Below are 21336 nucleotides of genomic sequence, written 5' to 3'. Positions count from 1 at the left end.
TTTTTGCTGTTGTTGTTTTTATGATTTTAATGCATAAATATCCCATAAAAAATATAAAAATTGATCTCAAAGTGGAAAGACTGAAAACAACTAATAGCTTACTTGATGAACGGTGCCATCAATTTCAACAGGAACTACAAAGTCTGCATTACTGATGGGCTGGAAAAATAAGACAAATTATTATACAAGTTACAAATGATCTCTAACTCGTGCATTTTAAATATTAAGGCTGAATTCAGTAGGCTTACATAGGTTGATCTGGAGCTTTAAAATCTTTTTAGCTTCTCATATAAGTACCAATACTTTAACTTAAAACAGGTATAGGGTTTCAATAAGCATACAACATTCTGAAGAGAACTGTGAATCTTAACAATCAAACCTTGAACATTTGTTAATTAGAAGAAAAACATGAATACAGGGTATGTGAATATCCATTTATTGTCATTTACTTCATCAGTAACACATTCATTTTGTTACTACATATAAAAAAGTACTTTGAAATCATAAATCACTCACAGTTGATAAAATTATCATTTTGGACACCACAACTTGGTGATGAGATGCAGTCAATTTGACCAATTACATATATCTTTACTGTAAAAGTTTAATATGCCCAATAGCATAGAAAGAATAAATTATAAAGATATTCTTCCAAATAGATAAACCAACAGGTCACAGTCACATTAGTTAGCCAGCAGCAGTTGTTTTGGCAACAAAACATCTCCTCCATTTTCCTTTCATCATTTTAAATTCTTCTGTAAGCAAAGCAGAGAATAACTAAGTACAGATCAAAGTTCAGAAATAAAAATAATGTACTGTATTCCTGGCTTTAAAAACAAAAATGGATGTACAGAAAGAAATACCAACTTCCTAAGTTCATAAAATCTTACAATGGGCTATACATTCCTATAAGAGTAGAAATGAAATAAGCAGTGTATTTAAAACGAATGATAAATTATTGTGTGTCTATTGCATATGACAAACTTTTATGGTAAGTGAAGCTAACCTGAACTGACACAGCCTATTGAGAAACAATAATATGTTAGTTCTGGGTTCTCACTTGTGCTCCTGATAATTAAAAACATACATAAGTTCTAAAAATTTCTTTATTGATTCCAAAAGGTTTTTGACAGGTGACTATTATGTAATTTTGACTTCATATACTACCCAAGTGTTTCAGTGCAAAATGTAATCATTCTGAAAGACCTACATGATTCTCCACAAAAGTCTTTAGATATATTTTTAAAGTGATTTCATAACAGTAATGATGCTAAACCCTAAACATTTTTAAAAGAAAAGGTTGATAAGTAGATTTTCGTGCAAAGTATTTTTTTCTCTAAAAATATTATGAAACGTACAGTAATGAATTTTGTTAAGGACACCTTGTATTACATTAAAATACCTATAACATAGAATATAAATAAGTTAGATACATAATTATATGTGCATATACACACACACACAAAAATATTCTAAAGTTATATACATATGTTACTAGTGTAAGAAACAGTGTTACTTTATGAAATACAAACTAACTATAGAATAAACTGGGATGTTTAACACATGTGAAGAGTTATTGAATGAATTTTTTTTGTTTTGTTTAAGCTGGAATGTTGAAGTAATAGCTATGAGTTTTTTGACATACTTTTGGTCTACTTATCTAAATATTATTCATATAATGTAAAGTTTAATCCAAAATATTTTCAGTTATGCTGTACTTTTTGTGTAAAACTGATTTAGACAAAATCAAATATCCACTACTTGGCTTCCTACAGGTTGCACCATTTTTCTGAAAGGTTTCTTACTATTAAATGAAAACAACACTAAAATTAAGCAACCAACATAATTATGATTAATTTCAATTAAAATAAGTTACAAAAATGCAAGTTACTTTATTTGTGAAAATGTAATAGTGTATTTTGTTATATAAAACAGGTAAAAACAATTGTGAAGCATGAAATAAAATGTTTACAGTTTTTAATAAAAGAGAAGGAGACAGTAACAACACATCCGGGGTAGCAGAATATTACGAGCACACAGACTTCAAAGTTTCTGGAAATCTTGAGGATCATAAAGAGTGTGTGTGTGTAATTTAACTGAAGCTTGTTTTAATCCACTCCCTGGTGGATATACCATCATATACTTCTGCCTCATGGTTTCTCTACAGGAGCAAACAACACACCTGTCTCTGTGAATGTATAATGTCTTTAGTTGGTGAAAGGGAATGAACAATTAAAGTTTTCTTTGAAATTAATTTAATAAATGTTTCTTCCCTATTTGCAAGCACATGAACTAGCATGGAGAACTGAAGTGTATGGAAAGGGAGTTACAAGACGTTGTGTTGCTGATAATATACAGTAAATTAAAATTAACTATACACATTTCAGGATCGAAACTCTGGTGATTTACTGAAATCTAAAGTGGTGAATGGTTGAAATGAAAATATTCTTGTCAGTTCTCCATTTAAATCTCCAGGGTCATGACTAAATCCTTCAGAGCATATTGTGATTATAGCTGTTCATGATGTCAGAAAAACACAGAAGTTCAAGAAGTCTTAATATAAAACAATAAAAACCCTATAACCTGAGCACTTTCAAAGGGTGGACTTTTCTTCTTCAGGGGTAAACTTGGAATCACTCCTGAAGAAAAAAGGTCCACCTTTCAAAATTGCTCGGGTTATAGGGTGATTATAGCTGTTTCACTTTGCAGAAGGCAAAAGAATTTGTCAAGGATAGTATACCTAATGAGTAATACAGGGTTAGGTTTAATAATACAGTGTTCTCAGACAACAATGTAGGATCACTGAAAGGAGTCACCCTGAATGATGGCCAACACAGAAACATTTAAAAATTAAATTAGCAAATACATATATAATAGTTATATTTTCTTTCAAGTGGCTAAACAAAAAATGGGACTTAAACCTAGAATTACTAGTGGATCTCAATTGGCTTTTCTTTAGCTAATCCCTTCATAACAAGGTTTTACTTCCAAGACTACAGGAAGGCATACCTTCTGTTACCAAGTCTAGATCTTAACCCATTGTACAGTAGAATATAACAAATCATGTCACAGTTTCTTGATCTAAATCAATTTCTACAGGTAATTTTTTTATTATAACAGAATTATACTGAAGTAGCAGTGATGTGGAGAGGAGTTTGGTGCTCGACTTGCAACTTGAGGGTCACAAGTTTGAAGCCCCGTCACCAAACATGCTCATCCTTCATGGTTGCTGTCTAGACCGGACACCTAGGTGTAAATATTCTTGGCTTACAAAACTACTGGCTGACCCAAAATTAGTTGGGATTAAGGACATTATGGAGAAGAAGACCAGTGATGTGGAGAAAACTAAGTAGATTGTGGATCATATATATGTGTATGACTAAACTTGGCAACAGTCTAAAACTGACAAGCCTATAAACTTGAAGCCTGTGAAATTTCATATCAAACTGGATTTAATAATACTCACTTACTGAGTTATTAGAAACCACCAACTTACATACAGACAACAAACATTAAATTTTTACCTCTTGCTCATAGTTTCAGTAAAATATCAGAACATAAAATAAAACAATGCACGATGAAATTAACAGTCAGTGTGTAATAAAACCATGTATTGAGAACAAACATGGTCAATTTAACTCTTCCTTATACTTTCAATAAAATATCAAATCATATAATAAAACAGTGCATGATGAAACTACCAGTCAGAGTACAATAAATCTGTGTAAGGACAAAGACATTTTCAACTTAACAATGCTTAATAAAAACAATAATTGTAACATAAAGATACAAACGTTGGTTGATCACCTAGCTAAACTAGTTGTTTCAAGTTAAGAACCAAGTCAACAAAAACTTGCTACATAACATGCTTTATGAGTCATAAGAACTAAGCAGACGAGACAGTTTCTTGCTTGGTCTCCTTAACACAACTGCACTGACATGTCTGCTACCAATGAGTAATGAGGAAAGATCATTCAGAAGTGTTTTCTATTGCATCACTGTTGTTTGCTTGCTTGTTCATTATGCCAAAGTGTCACAGCTTTAAGTGTCATAAGTGTCTTTTTTTTTCTCCCATGAATAACTTATAAGTCACAAAAGGCTCACAAGAAAAAAATATTAAAAGCAAACAAAGCAAAAAGAGAAGATCCCAAATCATGACAACATATATCTGGTTTAAACATTCTAGAAAATAACTTTATAAACTACAAGAATACCAACTGCAGAGGTTTAATATACTTTAAGTTCATCTGGTTTAATAAAAAAAGAAGTTACCTTAAAAGAGCTGTGGACAAGAGTTTCATCCAGGTCAATAACCATGCATATTTTATGCATGTCCTGAGGCTTCATAGGAGGCAGCAAGTACTTGCCTTGGACCGGTAACTACACAAATATGTTTCATACCATTAATACCATATTTAACACAATGAATAAAGTAGTACATGGAACAATACTAGTGCAATACAATTTTTTGTTAGTACCTGTAAGAAATATTTACTTAAATATCTGCCATTGCTACTGAGCCATTTATACATCTTGGAGGTTGCACCGTTACATATGACAGTGGAGTACAATTACAATGATCAGTGGTGTGTAAAGTCTAGCGAAAAGTAGTATTGTATTGGAAGTAGTGTTTATTTCAGTAAAAAAAAAAAAAACACTTGTAACTATTAATAGGTGATCTATTGCTGTTATTTCACACAACTTGCAATATAGTATTACAAATTATTAACATGAATAATGAGAAGCTCAAAAGAGCAGGTAGCACAAGAGCACGAACATAAATAGCAATTAGACTCCATGAGACAAATCCTTCTGATGCTATCTTTACAGTCAATTAATAATGGAAAACTGAGCCACTCAAGTTTATAACAATGAGAAATCATAAAAAAATAAGTATTAAAAGACTCATCATCATTAGAAACAACATGCTCCCATTTTGTAACACAATCATGAATTAAATACATTTCAACAAATTGTTGTTAGAAACTTTAATAACTTGCATTAGAAAAGCAGAAACTCCTTTACATATTCTAAGATTAATACCAATGTCACAACTGAATGATATACCACAGAGAAGAATGCAGAAGCCTTTTTTTTTAAATATGTATAAATTGGCCACCATGAAAATCATACAATCAATAAAGATTTCTTGACACAGAGATCACATTATTCAGGGTTTTGTTTAAAACATAACATAAAACTGAATGATCATGATCTGGAGTAATCACTTAGAATAATGATACTTAGACTTTAAATTTAATTTTTAAGTTTAAAACATTTCTACTTCTTTTAGTATTTCCAGCTAAAATAATAACCAAATTACCTTAGGTGAACATTGGCCATTTTCCTCAGAATGCGTTGATGGATTTGTTTGCCTTGGGTTACGGCTAAAACAGCACAATAAAGTGTCAAAAAACCCTTTATGTCGGGGCTTTTTAACAACAGGAAAAGCTAAAAAAAAATCATATCTTTGTTAAATTGGTTAAAGCATAATATTAATATATGTGTCTAAACACTATAAAAAAAAGGCCACCAGTTAATGACACATATATACATTAAAATTCTAAAATGATGTATCTTTCTATTTTATAGGGCAAAATAACTAAGTATATGACAGCACTCTACCATATTATAATACTACTATATTTTGTCTAAGAGGGAAAAATTTTCATCAAAATACCAGTTTTGCTACCATGGAATCTAAAATAGCTATTTCTTAAATTTTTCTTTTGTTTCAGTAGAGCCACACTGGCTCTATCTTTAAATTTTCTCTCTTTTGCTCATTTGGAGTTCTTGTGACATTTAAAAAAAAGGTTATTTTTAACTTTTACTACTTAGAAAAAGATTATACAATATATGTAGTAGCAGAGACAGACAACTGTTAAATAAAAAGTCTACAGCTCCCCCCCCCCCACCTTTATATAAAAAGAAAACCAGTATACAAAATTAAAGTAAAAAACTGATCTGGTGTAAATATTACATGATACAATGAAATTAATTTATCATAGTTAAACCCAGACAAATGGAGAGAGAGAGAGGATCTCTTTCCAGAGTACAATTGTTACTCAAACTTTTATTTAGCTCCTGCTTAATTTATTGAAAACATGTCACAAGAAGAAAGGATTTCTGTCTTGGCAACTTAGCTTGCAAAGCACTGTATTCTCACTTAAGCTGATCAAGTAAAAACAGCCATAAAACTTCAACTTGACTTATCTTAATCCCCTCTCCCAGAAAAAACAACTAGAATCATGACTTTTCAAGCTTAAAGAAACAAGAGAAGTCTCTGGTGTTTGCACATAAATCACACCAAAATGCCCATATCAGAAATTTTTTTAAGTCAAAATAAAAAGTATTAAACGGAGAAACTGCTGTCAGCATATATTCAACATGTAAAGAACAGTTGGTAACCAACCTAAAGATCTTAATGCTAAAAATAGAAAATAGCATACTTATACTTCAAACATCCTTTAACTTATACCAAAGTCTATGATCTGGAATAATAAGTGACAAAAAGTTTAAACGGTCTTCACTTTTAATTTGTAAAATCAAAATGATTCATTGTGATTACTTGAATATATGTTATCACTAGCTTGTTGTTTCCCACACTGTCTTGTTTTAGATCAAATTAACAAATGTCAAAACAGTTTGATTAAGTTAATGATAGAAAGGTCTTAGAATGTATGTATGTATGTATGTATGTATGTATGTATGTATGTGTGTGTGTGTGTGTGTGTGTGTATATGTATAGACACATACAAACACCTTTTATGTTGAACATAACAAAAGCCTACCAATACGTAGAACAACTGAACTGTTTCTGCCAACCAATAATTGTTAAATCACCTGCTGCCCCATGTCTTAGCTGCTTATCAAGTCATCAGTTTATAAAACTCACTTTTGAGAAAGCTGTTACATAACACTTGGAAGCCACTTCATCAATTAATTTGTATATAAAGCATAAAGATATATTTTTTGTTACTAACTGCAAAATCTGCACATGCATGTTATATCTAAAAGTAAAAAATATACACGACATTCTGGAAAAATAGAGCTATACTTCTATTTATCAAATTTTTTTTTATGGCTACCATAAATATCTATTCATGGCATAATGATCTGTTATATAGCAATTTACATCATAATGAGAGTTAAACCAAGCATATCAATAAAGAATCTTCCTAAATAGACAAACAGACATAATTTGAATAAGTCTAATGTTTATTTGTCCAGATTTTTAACATAAATTGTAATATAAGAGATAAGAAATGTTTTCTAGCCTTTAGTTTTGTGATAAAAATAAAAATTTTATCAGGAATTTTGTCATTTCACTAGTATGTTTATAATGATAAAAATATTTTTTTACCTTTTTGTACCATATGTATAAACACACACACACACACAGTTTTAATTCGTGTTAATTTTCAACAGATCAGGCCACCTACTTAGAGTAAAACTAAAAGTCCACCTAATAACGAGTATGGGTAATTAAATATACTTTTTGTACCTTCTAAATTATGAAGATCAGAGTAATTTTATTAAAGTTTTTGTCATGTACTTTACTTGAACCATTGCTTAAAAACTATTTGCTAAATTTCATAATAAAATGGTACGTGCTATGCACAAAAAAGCCATTTTAGACAGTAGTTATGATAAAAAGCTGGAGAAAATAAGGTCCTGGGAAGGCTAATTTAATCCCACTAAAAATCAAGTGAAACAAACCTCTTGAAGCTTGCCCCTAAAAACAAAAATATGAAGGTGATGAAAAGAACAGGGAGAGAACTAAAAAGTATAAGTACATGTAATATGTGTAACAAAGAGCTTATGGTTACAAACCATCAATCAACATCAACTTAACACTGAACCAGCTACAGTGTCAGTGGCTTATGGAGGTGTGACACGTCATGCCATCAAATGACATAAGGTACAAGTTCCACGAGATAACAGTGTGTGAAGATAGGCAAAGAGGGTCAAAAGTGCTTACATATATGCAATTTCTAAATAGCTATGTGTATAGCAGGTATGTTATCATTTGTGGTATTGATAGCTATTTTGTTAAACCACTTATTACTTGTAAGATTGGCACAGACTTTATCACTTTTGAACCAATTAGAATGGAACATGCACTAATTGTGCTCACTACCATCAAATCAGTTTACAAAAGAAAAAACGACATCAAATGGTAAACCACAGGTAAAGCTTTACTACAAAAATTTATAACTTCCATTGAATAGTTTTTATTTTTCTCCAAGAGAAAAGACCACATATAATGGTAAACCACAGGTAAAGTTTTACTACAAAAATTTATAACTTCCATTGAGTAGTTTTTATTTTTCTCCAAGAGAAAAGACCACATCTAATGGTAAACCACAGGTAAAGTTTTACTACAAAAATTTATAACTTCCATCGAATAGTTTTTTTTTTCTCCAAAAGAAAATACCACATCTAATGGTAAACCACAGGTAAAGCTTTATTATAAAAATTTATAACTTACATTGAACAGTTTTTATTTTTCAGTGAAAAACAACATGGAATATGTTACACAAGAAATTAGGCTACTTGTAAAAAAAAATATATTTTTTTAAATCGCTAAATATTTCAAACGTACAGCAAGTTCTCAAAGTATTTCAAATATCCAAAAAAACCATATAAATGTATGGAAGATCTTAAAAGTAGAATTAGCCTAAATGGAAACATAAACATTTTAAGCATTGAAGCTATTTATACAGCAAAACACACAAAACCACAACACTGTATAAATATAATATAGAATATAATGAAACAATTCAAAATTATTAGATTCAGTTGTGCTGAATACACCTGTTTTTAAGGTGTATGTCAATTTGTTATGTATGTTTTTTGTGCACTAAAATAGCTACTATTCATACATACATACATATACTACAGGGGTATCCTTGCACAATTATATTTGGTCACTGATGTTGCACGGGGTATCCAAGTGGTAAAGTACAGTATTTCTATAAATATGTCTGGTTGTATTCCCAGATACTACAGGAGTATCCTTGCACAATTATATTTGGTCACTGATGTTGCACAGGGTATCCAAGTGGTAAGGTACAGTATTTCTATAAATATGTCTGGTTGTATTCCCAGATACTACAGGGGTATCCTTGCACAATTATATTTGGTCACTGATGTTGCACAGGGTATTCAAGTGGTAAAGTACAGTATTTCTATAAATATGTCTGGCTGTATTCCCAGATACTACAGGGGTATCCTTGCAGAATTATATTTGGTCACTGATGTTGCACGGGGTATCCAAGTGGTAAGGTACAGTATTTCTATAAATATGTCTGGTTGTATTCCCAGATTTATTATTGTTTTTTTTTACATGTATGTTTAAAATGGTACAGCTTTAAGTCATTTTTACATCAACAGTTACCATGTAGAAATAAAACACTCAAATTTTGCAAAAGATCTAGGGGAAGCTCCCCTCCCTACAATGTGGAGAAAAAAAAACTCCTGCACTATACATACAGACACACACACATCTTTCATCTTTGTCTTGATGGGTATGATTCAAGCAATGGCTGATGTAAAGATGATAAAAAATGCTTCAATATCAAAATGGTACATATATTCACTTACTAAGTACATGCATAAAATGATAAGGTATCAACTAAGTACAGATCAATTTCATGTCAAAAACATGCTAACAGTGTCTTTTTGGCAAGTGGCCAATTCTATCACATGTACAAGATATGTACATATAAATATATTTTAAAATTAAACACTCCCACCAATATTTCTAATAAACAACGAGTGCTTGTAAGGTAAAAATGAATTAATATATTTTAATAATATTTTGAGCTCTGTTCATGAAACAGCATTTAATGATATCAATGATCTGATATTTAGAAAGTTGATGTAGTTCACTAATCACTACTGCTTCTTGATTATGGAATATTAAAATCTTTCTAGTGAACAAATGTACATAAATATATCTTTTAGCAGTAATTTACAAGATGTATCTGCCAAATATTGCATGAAGTATACAGCCCAAAATAGTCTGAGTATAGGCCCAAACTTGGATGGATGTCAAGGTGTAATCTAGCTTTCATATATTTTATTATAAACAAGCAAGAAAAAAAGGACTTTAGAAATAGATTTTAAGTCTAGTAAATATAAATTCTTATGAAGTTATTATTTTGAATTTTTTTGACATAAAATGACCACCAACTTTGTTAGATATTTGCTTAGAAAGGTAAGCTGGTGAGCCAAGACTGGTTCCTAACCTTTCTCCAACTGAGGACCAGCTAGTTCCAACCCAAAACTTTCTTGGAAAACTTCATACTGTATTAACTTTTAAATTACAATAACATTGTAAGATAACATACTCTAGTAGCTATATCTAAAGTCACACATTTGTGTTTTCAACCATATTGTATACTGGACTGGCTGAAATCTCCCTGTGGTCTGGCACCCGTCCATGGAAAGGCAGTTTGTAATCACTGCCAGGTCTAAAGTACTTACAACATTAAGTATGTTAATAAAAAATAATCATTATTATTTAGTTATTAGAAAAGAAAAAAGAACAATAATACTGCTTTTAGTCTTCATCTGTATATTGCTGATACCATAAACATTTTGATGTGTTTTATACTAGACTAAATTATAACCTTTAAACCTACAAGTTCATTATTTTAACTGCGATTTGTTCAGATACTTCAGTAGAAATTTTGGTAATTTTTCAGGAAGTTAGATCCACACCAAACAATTTCAATTCGTTGAAGTTAATTTTTCTCAAGAAACAGAGCTCATAATTGGTCAGAATGCCACTAATAAAGACAGTGAAAGAAATTAATAACTCTCTGTGTGACACATCATTTTACATAAATAGTTCCAGAGGAGAGAAGATCAATATTCTAAAATTATCCATACAGCATTCCTTGCACTAAGTAGGATAAAAAAGAGTAGATCAATTTTAGAACAAGAAATCAAAGAAGTCGAAACGTTCTGAAGAGAGAAGGTCTATCTATCAAAAGCTTCAGATTATAATTTTTTAGTTGACATTTAAAATCGGCAGAGTGCAAGCGACCTCCCACTACAATTTGGGAGGATTTTTACTAAAAGTCTACTTTTCTCTAACAACTAATACATTGCACATAACAGAATAAAGACAACGAGTGATAGCATTTGAAGGTAGGTTCATAAACGCCGTTCAACGTAATGACGATAAAATATAGCTAAATTTCAGCTCTTAGATAACAACTTTATCCAAGACGACGTTCATGTAGTAGTTGTTGTCCAAGCGATTTTATCAGTTTATCCAAAACACAACAGTTCCATTTAAAATGTAATGACCTTGCTTCTATCGCTTATACCAATACCAAACCCCCTTCCTTTCTTAAATGCCAGCGGGTTACCACATGTTGACAAGAGAAAGCCACGTGACTAACCACCTCTCTCTCTATATCCATGTTGTATAATGCATTCCTAAAAAACTAAAGGAGTCTTGAATAAAACCGGTCGGAACACCATCCAAGATTTGTGATTTGACTCAAGAAGAGGCCTTTCTTGTGTTCTAAGCTGGCTCACCACCTTCCGAGCAAGATTTTGTTTTTTTGAAAAACAACAACACTGATACTGACCCTTGTCTTAAAAATAAATAAATTTCTAGTGCGAATCATGACAGTTGTAATTTCTGAAACATACATGTTCATTTGTTAACACTATGATAAGCAAAAAGCACAACAAATGAACTCCGAAACTCCACTTAACAGAAAATGCACTGAAATAACATCATAATAACGACAGTTCCAATTATCTCGTTTATTTTGTGGCCCAATATAGCAATTAAAATATACCAGTGTTATTTTGTTTAATTGCAAAAGAGATAACGCTTTCCCAGTTTTATATTTTAGATAAGTGAATAAGAACACGTGTTACTTACATTAGAAAATATAAATTCATATTTACAACTTGAGTGATACGTGAAAGACTAACTAAGCTTTGCCAGATCTTCAGTATTCTGAAAATTTATCAAACAATTTTCTAGCACATAACTTAGTAAATGTATTTTTTTTATAGTAAACTTACATCACGATGTTAATAAACCAGGATTTACCAAAAGTTCAAAACACAGCTTCACAAACGTTTTGCTTGGTGAATTGGCACTGAGCCAACTTCGTGGGTGTGTTCAGCTTGAGCAGTCGTATTATTATGTTAAACCAACCAACTCTGTGCTTGAACGAAGTCTAAAGTAATTGTCGAAATTTTGTAACGTTTTCAAGTTCCTAGAATAATAATAATAATATGTTTACGCAACTGTTGTATTAAAGTCGAAATTATTCAATGTTATTTATTAAACATAAATGATTTATTACACGTTATAACAGTTATCAAAAAGTTTCAAAAACAACAACTTTGGATTACTTAATCTTTCGTTTCACTAACAATTTAACTCACGCACAAGCAATTTTAGAACTGTCTAATGTATTATCAAGGTTGCTTATTGGATGTTTCTTACCATTCACTGGGCAAGAGGGAACTATTTTTTGTCGCATTTACTTAGTCTAGTATTTCAAAACTATATTCAAGGTTGTTTTTCTTATAACCTTATTTATTAGCTGTTACAGCCTGCAAAGCATTAAAACAAACAGGAACCTAGTACATGTTTGTTGAATTTCGTGCAAAACTTCTCGAGAGCCATCTGCGCTAGCAGTCCTTAATTTAGAAACTATAAACTAGAGGGAAGGCAGCCACTCAGCAACACTGCCACCTCGTGAATTGACTAGTTGTACAACACTTTGATAGTGGGATTTGACCGTCACTCTTATAACGCACAGACGGCCCCCAAAGAGCGTAGCGCGATATTTTTTGGGCGGTAACGGCACGCGAACCACGAAACCTTGGATACACAATTCACGCAGAATTAACAGCACTCTATAAAAACGATTTAGATATGCTAATACAGTGACGAGCTATGTATGGGGTCACGGGAAACATGTATACTACTTGTATATTTGTTTCCCAGCGAATTCCGCTAGAGTAAAGTGTCTAGATAAATTCCAGGAAGGATATTCATCTAGCTAGAGGATTAAAAGATACAGTGTCAAAGGATACAACACTTCAAAAGGAAAAAGGGAGATCCGGCAAGGATATCCTTTAGCGAGAGTGCTAAAAATGCAGAATTAAAGGATACAATATTTCAAAAAAAAAAAGAAAGAAAGAAACATGTTCTCCACGGAAAAATTAGCACAACAGAAGAACATTTAAAGCAATAATGGGTTCTGAAACCACACTCCAGGCCAGTCCGAAACAACGTCCTCATCGGCAAAGTGAAGGCTATAGTTACAAAACAGAACCTCCGATCGAAAAAGCCATTCCGATGAAGCTGGGCATAACTCCTGGTACAGTTAACGTGATAATAAACAAGGATTTGTAACTTAAGGAAGACCCACAAGCCAGCCATAACTGAAACCAACAGCTTTGTCCATGAAGAAAATGCCGGAAGAAACTAGCATCGCATCAGTTCCATTCCACCACACACCTGTCCAATTCCCCACCCCAACCCCAGATGAACTTTTCCTGAACTTTGTTTTGTATCTGACTTACTTAAATGTATTATTGCCTGTGTCTATGTGCAGTGAAAAACTGGTCAAGAGTTGTAGTCTAAGATAGACCTCGCCATCCTTCGCAAAAGTTTTTTTTTTACAGTGCCAACTGTAGTGTAGTACAATAATCCGTAATCACAGCTACCAGACTGAGCACTACGGATGTAGTTCCATGGGTGGAACATCGTACTTACAAAGAACGCCTAATCTTTAACATGTAACATCCTTTACACGAACATTTGATATTTTCCAGCTCCAAAGAACAAAAACTCGATAGAAATATTAAGTAGCTTTCTTTACAATATTTTGTTATAAACAATAATGATTACAACATACTGTTCATCTGTACGTCTCGACTCCAGTTTGTTGTTTTAAAAAATATACTTTACCGTACGAGCATGTTGAATATAGCTTACCGTATTTTTCAGAATATGAGACGCACCCTTATTTTGAAGACAAAGTTTTGGGGCAAAAAAGCTACAGTCGCATTTGAAAGATTTTTATTAAACAAAAATTCAATTTGATACTTTAAAAATTAGTATATGTTGTTCTAAACACAAAAGAGCTCAAAACACCAAAATAAGAAAATACCGTAAATCAAAAAAAGGTTTACTGTTATTTAGTTTAGTTCAAAACCTACAAAATCTTCATTGCCTTCACTGTAATTTATTTTTTCATTATTTAGGGAGCATTATAAATAGTTATATTTTAAAAGAAAAAAAAACTACTATTGTTATAAATAACACACTCAATTGAACTAAACTATGCATGCCTATTTAGATATATTTACACATGGCTTGTGTATATCGTATATATACATATATATTATTCAAACCTTCGGTGTATAGGACGCAAGCAGATTTTGATATCAAATTTTGGGGTAAAAAAGTGCGTCTTATACACCGAAAAATACGGTACTTATATTATTCTCGGGAAAGTTAGCGATGAATAAACAGCGACTAAATTTATCCTCTGCAAAAAGGAACATTTGGAAATTGCGTTTTACATAATAGAATTCCCGCGTAAACAAATAAAATCGTCAGGCGTCTTCTAAATTGTATCATAGTCACAAAAAATATATATATAGAAAGGTATCCGACTGTAGTAGATTGCAAGGCCTCAATCCTTTATAAAACATTATGAATCACAGAGGGCCAAACTTGGACTTCTAAAAGTTTGTTTGTTTTTGTAACGACACGGAGGGGGCCCTAAAATACCACTTTTAAAACAAATAATCCTAATATTTGTGATAGAAACTCACGTTAGCCTGCATATTTTTTTCATATCTCTCTTAACTTTTTTTCCAATACAGATTTAAAATTAAACGTCTAAAAGCAGCATTTGTAGTCCATAATGGACAAATATGATAAGCTTTTAAAATCTCTATTCACAAACACTGGTTTCCATAAAAAATTTCCACATAGATGAATATTTAAATTGTCAATAGCACTGAAGAATAAATACTATATAAACACATAAATATATTTTAACATTCAATGTTCGAACTGAGGAGAAATGGAGAGGGACTTCGTCCCACTGTTAAAATAAATATACCCCCCCCCCCTTAAAGAAAATTATGCGCAAAGAAAAAACGAATGTCATACTAAACTGAACAGACTTGGCCTTAATGGAGGCACGTGTGTACAGCTACAACTATACTGGCTTTCCCTGTGCCAAATATCTCCAGCAACCAAAGGTAGTTGTTAGTTTGCTCTCAATGTTTGTTTTATGCAAAGTTAGCGTTAAATCTTAATTTTGACCTGATTAGTGATTGATCAACGAGGTAGTTAAATTCACGGTAAATTTATATATATATAAACCAGTTTAGCTTGTTTGTTTTAGAGCAAAAGCCACATTTGGGCTATTTTCTGTGTCCGCCACGGGAAATCGAACCCCGGATTTAAGCATTGTAAGTTAGTTGGCTTACCGCTGTCCCATTGGGGAACAAATAGTATAATGTAAATTTATTTCATTATATTGTTATATTTCTTTGTTATGGGATTACAATTCGAACACTGTCAATACCTGTGTAGGACAACCAACAGCCCGGAATTTTCCGTATTCGCACAGAATTAATTTCACTAGCCCGGAAAACGAACAGAAAACACAGTATTCTTCGACCATTTCCACATATATAACTTACATGTAATATTTTGGGGGACCTTTTGGACGATTTAAACTTAAGGCACATAAGCGCGCGCTTAAAAAAAACTTTTCAATGGAGTCAGGAAAGAAATATCGTAAGAGATTGGTCATCTTGCTTGCGGACTTATCGTACTGTTAAATAAAATCTGCACGGAACTTTTGTCAATGTCTATCACCCAGTTTAAATATCCGTTAAAAAAAAACACACTAAACGTGACAGTTATTTAGTTTGAAAGAAGTGTTTGTTTGCCCTTCCCCACTGGAGTGCTCGGGAACTTCTGTACCCCTTCAATTCCGCACGAGAGATTTAATTGTTTTAGTTGTGTTTGCAGAATAGGCCAGTGAAAAAAGATATGATAGCCACAGAGTCACCGGTAAGCCGTGAAGAAATTCGGAGGAGACGGGCGATGTGTCTTTTTATCCAGCGGCGGTTGCGTCGACGAACTCGATGAGGTGACGTGAGATCGACAGACTGAGGAGATCCATACATGCGTTCCATATATATATATATATATTATTTTTTTTGTATCGCGCATTTTTAGTTGAGATATTGGATTGGAATATTATCGATATTGAAATAAAGTAAATGTTGATCGTAATTTGAATTTTGTTTTAAATGTTTTCCGATTTCACTTTGTTTCTTATCCGTTATTTAAGAGTAGACATAAACATTGAAGCTTACAAGAGTATCCCGCTTTGTTCAGAGATCAAGATCGACGAATCCCGTAGGAACAGACAGCATCACACGTCTGGAATTTGTTAATAACCTGAACGCACACATACACGCAACACCGGAAATCCTAGAACTGAGTTCGATAACCGAGAAGAGCCTCAAACATATAAATCGTCGTGCTGAATCCCCCCCCCCCATTACATTCAGTACATGACCTTAGTAACAATCTTCAGTGAATCGTTCATTAATTAAAAACTGGGTTATTATTCATGAACGAATTCGAACAAACCAAGTTTAAAAACAATACAAAAATAAAGAGAATTTCTCAGTAAATGATAATTTGATGTGGAAGATTTTACCAAGTTTAACACCACACAAAATACGAATATTTTGAGTGAAAGCTAATGATCTGTTATTAAAATCTACCTGTTTTATCTCTATCAAATATTCAGAAAGAGAGAGACGTTTTATTTAAGAATTCGCACAAAACGATATATATATAGACTAGTCATCCCTAATTTTGAACTGACATACTAGAGGGAAGACAGCTAGTCAACACCACCCACCGCCAACTGTTGGGCCACTTTAACCAACAGTGGGATTTCGCCGTCACTTTCGAGCACGCTGACCATTAGGCCACGCATAGACCTAGTTTAATGTAACAGGAAACATATAATATTGACACTATTCAGAGTTAAGCTGAAAATGAGATCAACAGGACAATAACTGCTAGCTGGTTGTATGTTTTACTATTCCTAAATAAAAATTCATGATAATCAACATTAACTAAGTAGATGACTCATCCTAGCAAGAAAACGAAATGCATACGGACCACTCCACCAACTTATTCAGAGGTTTGTACAGTACGCACGTGTCATTTCCGCTCGGCAGAAGGTCAGCTAGTATACAGCTTGTTAGAGAATTAATTTCATGCCAAGTATCATACCAATCACCTCAGTACTGTTTGGGTGTTAATTGATGCAGAGAGCCTAAACAAAAATGAAGCCCTACGCAAATTCTGTAAGCAACATTGAATTCTGCGATTTATTTGTTTTTTCTCTGGGTAGATTTCATTGTAGTTTATATAAAAGAAACGCACAGTCTGCGTGGAAGTTACTTAAACGATACCGGAAATATTGCTAATGCTTGCGTTTCATTAACAACAACACTAATAAATCAAAGTTGATTTTTTACGGTATTTTATAATGCAAGCGTAGAGCTAAATCTAAGGTTGTGCAAGAAAATAGTTTTGAATTTCGCGCAAAGCTACACGAGGGCTATCTGTGCTAGCCGTTCCTAATATAACTAGTCATCACCACCCACCGCCAACTCTTGGGCAACTCTTTTACCAACGAATAGCGGGATTGACCCTCACAAAATAACGCCCCCACGACTGAAAGGGCGAGCATATTTGGTGGGACGGGGATTCGAACCCGTGACCCTCAGATTGCGAGTCGAGTGCCCTACACACTAAAATTAATTCCACATATACAAACATAACAACCAATGTATAAGTAAACACTTTATAAATAATCAGCCCAGGTGAAATGAAAAAAACATCACGAGTTCACCAACATAATCACATTACTGGGCGGCTTGATTCACATGAGATCAGAGGAGAAAGATTGAGCAAAAGTGACAATACAGTTGTTTCGTTTAAAACAGTTTAATTTCTAACTATTACTCTGAAACAAACAATAATTAAATTAATTGTCTTCATAATATATTTTTAGTAACAACTATAGTGTAAATTCTTCCTTATTGTGTGCGTGTGAGTGTATTTTACCTGTCATTATATATTGATTTTTTTAATCATATTACTGCCACTCTTCGGCCAAATGACAGAAAAAAAACAATTTTTTTGAAATTAAAAAATAAGTTATAATGAATAAACTTACTTGTGTAAAATAAGATAAAAATGCCATCGGTAAAATGCATAACTTTGCAAATTAAATATGCTTGTAATAACGTACAGCTGTGAAAGTAGATTTTAAAATAATTTATTCAATAAGATCTCCATTTTAAATGAAAAAAAAAACACTTTATGCTTTAGAAAATTAAATGTGGACCAAAAAACAACAACGAAACAACAACAACAACAAAAACGACGTACGAAACAGTAAATAAATATCATTGAACGATTCTTTTAAAATGTTTCAGTATTACATAGCTTTTAACAATGAATTTATAAACTCATTCAATACAAAGATGATTCTTTCCACACCAGATTAATAATTTATAATCTTAACACAGAGAGCTATCATGGGGCAAAGTATGTAAAGTGGGTCTGCACCCACAAGTTTCCTCTTACACACACGAGGGTGAAGAAATTACGTGCCTAACATATATACGTAACAATAAAAACAGAGCACACAGTTTACTTGTTAGCCATAAACATAGTAAAAAACAAAGGAAAAACATAAAGAAATGGGTCTTTGATGAAAAGGAAAAATTCGCATTTCATTTGTTGTCGTTTGCAAGTTCCTGATATTTTTTTTACGTGCCCAACATATATACGTAACAATAAAAACAGAGCACACAGTTTACTTGTTAGCCATGAACATAGTAAAAAACAAAAGGAAAAACATTAAGAAATGGGTCTTTGATGAAAAGGAAAAATTCGCATTTCATTTGTTGTCGTTTACAAGTTCCTGATATTTTTTTTACGTGTTCAACATATATTCGTAACAAGAAAAACAGAGAACACAGTTTACTTATTAGCCATAAACATAGTAAAACAAAAACATTAAGAAATGGGTCTTTGATGACAAGGAAAATTTCGCATTTAATTTGTTCTTTACAAGTTCCTACTACAGTGAAGACCTAAAAGTGAAACGTCATGAAATTCCAAAGGCACCAAGAGGTTTACCAACATATTTTTGCGAAACATGCTATGTACAGGCAGGACACAAACAAGTTTAAATATCGTTATGAATAATAAATACTAGATAGCATCTCTGTCATAAAGTTTACTTCTAGTCTTCTGAACAGAATCGAGGGTAAAAGAAAGTGAAGTATCGATTCTTACACAAATGCTGTTTTTTTTTTTTGAAATCAAAAAGCCATGGTGATGTCGAAACCACTGGATCATGCTATTTGTTTCTTTGTTTTTATAATTTTTACTCAAAGCTACACAAAAGGATACCTCAGCAAAGCCGTCCCTAATGTTAAACTGATAAATTAAAGTTATTCGATATCACCCAGCGCCAACGCTTGGGCTACTCTTGCCTGACCCAATAGTGGGATTTGACTGTAATACTTATAACGCGTCCACGGCCCCAAAGAGCAGAATACTTTTTCGGCAATGGGAGAGAACCATGAATCTTCGGATTCATAGACTGGGTACGCTAACCACAAGGTTACTCTGATGTATTTAAAACTTTAAATATTAAGATATACGACTACGTTATATTTTTATTCATTAATAATTTTCATGCTTACAGTGGCAGTGAATTAATTAGCGCATCATACATCTAAAGATAAACTATTACTTAAATTCGATAAAAAAACAATCATTAAAGTGACTCGCTATTAATTCTGATTAAATGTAGTGGAATCACATGTTCACACTAGAACCCCATTAAAAAATTAATAAGTTCACTGACTTCAAATATATTGCGTACTTTACCAAATTCGAGCTTAAAAATTTGATGATAGTTTTATATTTAAAAATGTTTCACGGAGACTAACAAAAAACCCTGAGTTGTCATGGCAATTCATCTATGAAATCTACAAATATGTGAATATGTGTGTGTCTATCTATCTATCTATCTATATATATATATATATATATATATATATTTTCCAAACACACAGATCTATAATTCTTAGCCGCGAAATAGCGGCTCATAGAACGGCTGTTTTTTATTCGAGTACAAACTTTTAGCTCACAGCTCCGTCATCTCTTGACCGATTTGAGATCTAATTAGTTTTGGACTCAGAAGGTCAAACCATTTCGATTGATTTATTTACCCACGCCCAAGGTCTCATAGATTAATTGAATCTAATCCTGCATAAAATAATTTCAATTTGAGGGTAGGCTGGTAGAGATCCCGATGAGTAATAAAATTGAATCGGGTATACGAGCGCCCCACGCCGACGCAGAAAAATATAGCTATTAAAAAGGAAACAAAAAAAAAAAGGTCTCATAGATTATTTTACTCTAATCCTGCCTAAAAGAATTTCAAGTGCCGTGGCTATTGAGGGTTCCCTCTTGTTCACTGTGAAACTAAACAAACCCTGTGGGGAAAACATAATAAAAAAGGTAGTTGTGATCGAGTGAACAGTTTAAATGTACAGAGCATACAAACGGTAATGACGTCACTACTTTAGGCAAGATGTGTCGACAGAGAGTGTATGCGATTACAAGCAGATCTTGTACTAATTCAGATACTTCAATTTTTTAGTTGTAATCTCAATAACTAAACCTAATCCCTTTCCAAACAAACGCACAGATACTTAGACATCGGCTTTCCTTCTTCTGGCTCTTGAAATATTATGGTCAAAACTGTGAGGCCTTATTCCTACCTACCTTATATTGGTTGGATCAAGTCCATGGGCCCCCCGAGGCCCAACCCCAGCCTCTCGGGAACCCCACAATAGTTAAAAACAGTGGTTAAGGACCCCCCACGTAATTTTGCCCGACGGACCCTATGAACCATAGTTGAGCCACTGACTAAATTATAATAGACATACTTTCATATATATTGTTTCTATTTTAAAACTGATAAAATAAGTTCTCCGGTGGGGCCAGCTGTAAGTTTACGGACTTACAACGCAAGAATCTGGGATTCGATTCCCCACGTAAACAGAGTGCAGGTAGCTCATTGTGCAGTTATGCGCTAAGAAGAAGAACAACAACATATTATATATATATATATATATATATATATAAACTCCAAGATGCACTTTCAATAACTAAAACTCTCATTTAACGCATAAATT

General features: G+C 32.7%; 1 protein-coding gene across 1 annotated transcript in view; it reads right to left on the bottom strand.

The window, feature by feature from the left end:
• The window catches only part of LOC106463301 (carboxy-terminal domain RNA polymerase II polypeptide A small phosphatase 1-like), a 48478-nt gene that overhangs the window by 12933 nt on the left and 14209 nt on the right, over positions 1–21336 (bottom strand). Inside the window, exons 2-4 of the mRNA XM_013923316.2 lie at positions 5324–5451; positions 4273–4380; positions 103–159 (exon numbers count right to left, since the gene is read on the bottom strand). Of these exons, the coding sequence (XP_013778770.1) occupies positions 103–159; positions 4273–4380; positions 5324–5451 (293 nt within the window). The remainder of the gene's footprint in view (positions 1–102; positions 160–4272; positions 4381–5323; positions 5452–21336) is intronic.

Source organism: Limulus polyphemus, unplaced genomic scaffold (assembly GCF_000517525.1).
Source record: "Limulus polyphemus unplaced genomic scaffold, Limulus_polyphemus-2.1.2 Scaffold1371, whole genome shotgun sequence".
Lineage (NCBI taxonomy): Eukaryota > Metazoa > Arthropoda > Merostomata > Xiphosura > Limulidae > Limulus > Limulus polyphemus.
The sequence above is the reverse complement of the archived record's forward strand: the minus strand, read 5'-3'. Positions and strand labels throughout refer to the sequence as shown.